This window comes from Plasmodium gallinaceum (genome assembly GCF_900005855.1).
Source record: "Plasmodium gallinaceum strain 8A genome assembly, contig: PGAL8A_v1_98, whole genome shotgun sequence".
In the NCBI taxonomy this organism is placed as follows: domain Eukaryota; phylum Apicomplexa; class Aconoidasida; order Haemosporida; family Plasmodiidae; genus Plasmodium; species Plasmodium gallinaceum.
Genome location: NW_021628265.1, coordinates 911,344 through 917,874, shown reverse-complemented (window position 1 = coordinate 917,874; position 6,531 = coordinate 911,344). Strand labels below are relative to the sequence as shown.

General features: G+C 18.6%; 1 protein-coding gene across 1 annotated transcript; it reads left to right on the top strand.

The window, feature by feature from the left end:
• Window positions 1-371: 371 nt before the first annotated feature.
• PGAL8A_00349600 (conserved Plasmodium protein, unknown function) lies at window positions 372-6,272 on the top strand (the record flags this gene model as incomplete). Its single annotated transcript, XM_028672541.1, has 1 exon — window positions 372-6,272. One exon carries the CDS (start codon window positions 372-374, stop codon window positions 6,270-6,272), a length of 5,901 nt encoding a protein of 1,966 aa, XP_028529083.1.
• Between the last annotated feature and the right edge of the window lie 259 nt (window positions 6,273-6,531).

Genomic DNA, 6,531 nt, shown 5'->3' with positions numbered 1-6,531 from the left:
TTATATTTTTTTTTTTTAATATTTTTTTTAAAGTGATAAAAATTCATGAAAATTTTTGTTCGAATAAGAATTTTTGTCGAATTTATAAAAATACATAATTATACAAATATACATTTTTATATATATATTTATTCATTTATTTATTTATTTTTTGGTAAATATTTTTACTATATTACTATGAATATTGTAAATATAATATTTTTTTTTTTTTTTTTTCATTATATTATAACATACCATAGAACTTTTTTATATGTATATTTTATATATTTGAAAAAAAAAAAAAATTTACATCTATGCTGAATTAAATAAGAAAATTTTATTTAAAATTCATTTTGATTCAGTACTTATATAATCTTTTAAAAGTTGTAAGTATGTATATCAGCTTAAAAATGAAGAAAACGAAAGAAATAAATGATATTATTAAGTGCAATCCCTTCCAGAAAAATGATAAAAAAAAAGAAATAAAAAATCTGATAATAAGAAAAATAAGAAGAAAAATGAAACAGGGATTAAATAAATTAAATGAGCAACATAAGCGTTTAGTTACTATTTTCAATAATTTAAATAATTTAAAAATTCAAAATAATATAGAATTCAAAAAAATATCTAACAAAATTTCGAAAGAAATTAAATATGCTAATGAAGAAAACAATGATGACATAGCAATACTAAAAATGGAAAAAGATTTAATAAAAGCTGATTTCACAAAAAACAAAAAAAGTTTAAAAATTTATAATGAACATGAAGAAGAGTTTATAGAAAATGAGGAAAGCAAAAAAAGGGTAAAACATGAAAAAAAAAAAAAAAAAAAAAGAAAAAATAATAACTCCCACTCATCTCAAAACTTTGCTAATTCAGTTACGCCTTTGCAAATTTTTCATGATAATTGTATATGTATGAACAGTAAATGTGATCATAATGATTTTACAAGTGATAATTTAAAAGTAAAAAATTCTGTTGTTCTTGATTTGTTTAATGCATTATCTAAAAACAAATATTACAAAGAAACAAATTTATGTGAAAATATTCTTGATGATGAAGATATAGATAAAATTTATGCAAAAGAAAAAAAAAAATTAAAAAAAAAAAGGAAATTGATAAACTTTCTTATTAAAAAAAAAAAAAAACGGAAAAATGAAAGAATAAAAAAAAAAAAGGAAAAAAATATCAAAGAATTAAAAAGTTATTTAAACAATGAGAATACGAAAAAATCAAATATTATAAGTAACAAAGAGGAAAATGTATCCAATACATGTGAAAGTGCCTTACATAAAAATGTCAATTCTGACAGTAAAATTCTAAATGATAGTAATTTATATAATTCTTCTAATACTATTAACGAAAATAAAAATAAAATATATTGGATATATATGAAAAAACAAATAAATAAAAGTGTAAACAAAAATAACCTAAGAAATATGATATCAAATGTTTTAACTTTCTTCTGTAGTATAAGTAAAATTTTTTATTGTGAAGTTATTGACAAAAAAAGAGATAAATATATTAGTAATGATGATTTCAAGTGTGATAGAATAGAGAAATTTTATGATTATATTTTAGCAGATGAATATGATATCATGAATAATAACGATACAATTGATGAAACAAAAGGAAAATACAAAAATGACTCTAATATAAATGCAGAAAAAAAAAATTATATATACATTTATATTAAAAAAAATTTCTTTCCAAAATATTTATTAAATCTAAAAAAAAAGATTAAATTGATTTTAATTTTTTCATCTAACGATGTAAATAACTTTAATTATAATAATGATTCTAATGATAATGACATAAATTTAAATGGTAATTGTCATGGTGTAAATAACTGCAAATTTGATAATTATCTAAATAATAATAATAATAATAAAGGTAATAATGAAACTCAAAATAATATAAAAGAGGATATTATGAAAAATTCTATTGACAAAAATTATATAAATTTTAACCAAAGCAATTTATTAAATAAAAAAGGATTTAACAGTAATTCATATTTGGATTTTTTATTTAAATATAATAAATTTTTAAATAAAAATAATACAAAAAAAATGAATATTATAAGCAGACATATAACATTAGATGATAATTTATATTATAATCTTCTTTATTTAAATTACTTACTTAAAATGGACAAAAATGAAAAGGAAAGGTATGATTATTTTTATATTCATGAGATAAAATATGATAACTTAAAATATGACATAGAAAATATAAAATTGAATTTAGAAAAAATAATGACTAGTAAAAAAAAAAATAAAATATCTAAACCTTTTTTATTATTAAATTATATGAACAAAAATTATTCGTTAAATATTAGAAGTGATAAAAAAGGAAACTACAAATATAATGGAAAAATAAAAAAAAGGAAATTTTATAAAATTAGCAAGAATAATGAGAGTGAGTATATAAATAATCATAAAAATATAATAAATAGTAATGATGATGAAAATTTAAAAGGGAATAAAAAAAGAAAAACAAATGAAAAAAGTATACACAATAAAGAAGAAAGTGAATATGTGAAAAATCATGAAAATAGGAAAAATTACATAAAAAGAAGAAATTATAAAAATGGGAAAAATAGCTATTCCTTTTTTGATGAAGTATTATCTTTTAAAGGATTAGAAAACAATTTAAATAAAAATGAGGAAGTAGAAATACATTATTTAACAATTTATAAACATATGTTAAGTTTTAATGATAATGATGATGAAATAACATTAAAATATTATATGTCTCATATACAAAATAGTGAATTTAGTATAGAATTTAAAAATGAACATATTCCTGTGAATATTCTTCATTTTTTTAACTATTATATAGAAAGAAAAAATCAACTAGAAGAAACTATTAAAGAACACACAAATATATATAAACAAATATATAAGCTATGGAAAGAAGATATAGATATATCTGAAAAGGAGAAGGAAAAAAAAAATATTTTTGCATGGGGTATTTTGCCAGTCAGAGCTTATGATCATCCATATATTTTTGTTCCTTTACCATGTGGATTTAAATATAATAATAAAAATTTAGCTTATTATACTTCTAATGACAAAAAATTATATGATGATAATTTATTAGAAAAAAAAGAAAAGAAAAAAGAATATATGAATATTAAATATGCTAATTTAATAGGCCCTTGTATAAACTGGCGTAAAAATTGTATATTTGTTAGTGATTTAAAAAAAAAAAAGTTTTTGCATATATCTGAATATTACCCTTACTTTTACTGTATGCAAAATATTAAATTGTCTTTATTTTCATTAGAAAGAAATGTTATTTATGAAAACACTAATAATATGTGTAATTTTAAAGATTATGATAATTTGACAGATAATATAAATTATTTCAATTCCATATCTTCTTATGCAAATAAAAAGAATTCAAAAATTTTATGCACAAATAATATTAACAATTCTAATGAAAATAATAATAATAATATTAAGAAGGAAAATAATTTTTTTAAGAATAAATGTTCAAAAAAAGGATCAGGATTAAAATATACTAAACATATACTAGAAGAAAATATGTTATACAAATTTTACAGTAATGAAGAATTATCGAATGAAAAAAATTATATATGGAACAAACAAGAGATAAGAATATTTCTAGAAAAATATTTATTATATCCTAAAAAATTTGATAAAATAAGTCAATTTTTAGAATTTAAAAACACTAAACAATGCGTTGACTTCTATTATTTAACAAAAAATTTTTTTTGTTTAAAGAAATTATTATTAACAATATCAGAAAATAAAGGGAAAAGAAATAAAAAATGCTCTGTGAATGATATAAATAAAAAAAATCCGAAAGAAGAAATTGTTAATAAATTAATAAAAAAATTAGAAAATAATTATATCAGAAGTGAATTTGAAGATATAAATTGTATAAACTATAGTTATATAAACATAAAGAATTTCTTTAAAAATTATTTTGTAAAAACCTATAAAGGTTCATCATATAGTAAAAATTTAACAAATAAGATTAATAACAATAAAAATTCCTCGTATAACAATTATACAAATAAAGGAGTAATTTTAGAAAATATGTCTGATGGATATGTAATACCAAAAAATTATAACTTTATTTTAAGTTCTAATAGAAAATTATGTTTTTTAGTTAAAAACAATGAAAATTTTATATATAGTGGAATTAATTCAGATATCATTGAAATAAAATATAATGAAAATTTAGATAGTAATAAAAAAAAGGAAGGAAAAAAAAAAAAAAAAAGCATATTATCCTATACTAAGAAGATAAAAGATTATAATAATAATGTAAGTAATATTACCATTGAGAAAAACTATAATAAAAATGAATATAGTGAATTATGCAATTTAAAGGCCACTTCTTTATTTGATAAAAATGATGATCAAATTAAAAAATTAAAAAGAATTGATGAACTTTCTTCATGTGAAGATTTTAAAAATAAAAATATTTTAAAAAATATTAATAATGAATCAGTGGATATAAAGCAAACATATATAAATTCAGAATTAAGAAATATTCCTTTAGAAAATACTGTAAAAGAAAAAAAAGATAATACAGATAATTATGATGCTAATAATAATATTATAAATGGCGATTATAAAAAAAAATTAAAAAATAAAAACTTCTTAAGTGAAAATGACTTAGATGAAAATTGTGATGATAAACGTATTAATAATAACGAACTCAGCAGCAACGAAGTAAGTAACAATTTTTACAACTCCAGTTTAAATTTAAATTCTCATGAAAAAAAAACAGAGAATTCAACATGTGAAGAAAGCTTATTTAAATGTTTCGAATTTTTAAAAAATATGAACCAAAAGAATAATGAAAACTTCAATAAAAATTCATATCAAAATCCCAAATCTACATCATTTTCTTTTGATTATAAATATAAAAAATGTGTAAAAAAGAACATTTTTCAAAAGAAAAGTACAGTTTTAGAAAAAGAAAAAAATGTTAAAAAAAAAAATCAAATAATAAAAGCAAAAAATATGAGTAGTTTAATTAATGAAAAAGGTAAAAATATTAAAAAAAGTAAAAAATCATCTCAAAAAATAGGAGAAAAAAATACATTAATAGATCAAAAAAATAATGTATCAAATTCAAGTAAAGGAAAAGGAAAAGAAATAAAAAAAAGTTTGGAGAAAAAGTGTGAAAATGAAATAATCCATAAAAAAGAAAAAATAAATGAATTACAAAAACATGAAAATGATTTCAATGAATCTGAAGAAAACGAATTTGAAGAAGTGGAAGAAGAGGAAGAAGCAGAAGAAGCGGAAGAAGAGGAAGAAAGGGATGATTCTGAAGAAGATATACAAAAAGAAAAAGAGGATTATGATGCTGATGATGATAATGATGATGATGATGCTCATGATGATAATGATGATGATGATGCTCATGATGATTATGATGATGATGATGATGATGATACTGATACTGATAATAAAGAAGAAACTGAAAATGAAAATAGAGAAAATGGTGATGAAATTTACTTTGAAGAAGAACAGGATGAAAATGAAGATAAAGGTGAAGCTGGAGATGAACAAATAGAAGAAGAAAAAATGGGATATTATAAAAATGATCAAAAAAAGAATATATTTAATGAAAATAGAAAAGAAAATTTTGATGGAGAATTAATATATAATACGAAAAAAGAAACACTTAATTACAAAAAAGATCAACAAATTCTTAGAAAGCATTGTTATAATAAAGATGGTAAGTCTATTTCATCATTAAACAAGCATGATAAATTTTTAAATGAAAATAATTTAACAAGCAAAATTTACAGTGAAGAAGATATTGATAAAAAAAAAAAATACATCACAAGTAATGAAAATAATTTTTTAAATAATCAAAATATATGGAGTGACAATAATTCCCCAACAGAAATAAATAAAAACAAAATGAATGGAAATTATATTACATCTTTATCCGATCAAATTAACACAAATAATATTAATACAGACATAAAAGATGAAATAAAATCTTTTATTAATAACAAATCCCATATAGAACTTTTAGATGAAATGAAACAAATCAAAAAATCTCAAATAGAAAATTTTGATTCTTCTAAGCAATTCCGAAAGACAGCAACTAAATGGACAGATAAAGAAAAAAAAATTTATTTTGAAATTTTTTTAAAAGATGGAAAAAATTGGGACTCTTTATATTCAGCGTTGAAACCATATGGAAAAACCAAAGAGCAAGTTAAAAATTTTTATCAAAATACAATTGCAAAAAAAAGAAAAAAAGAATTTGGTGATAAAAGCAAAAATTTATAAAATTTATGTACTATATAAATTAATATTATTCGAAATATTAATTCTATAATGAATCCGATATATTTATCATATGTTTAGTATCTTATGGAAATATAAAATTTAATTGTAATGAAATATATTATTAAATTAATTCTTATAAATTATAAAAATAACATATTTTATTTTTAATTTTTTTTATTTTTTTTATTTTTTTTATTTTTTTTATTTTTTTTTTTTTTTTTTGTATTTTCTTATTTTTTTTTTTTTTTTTTTTTTTTTT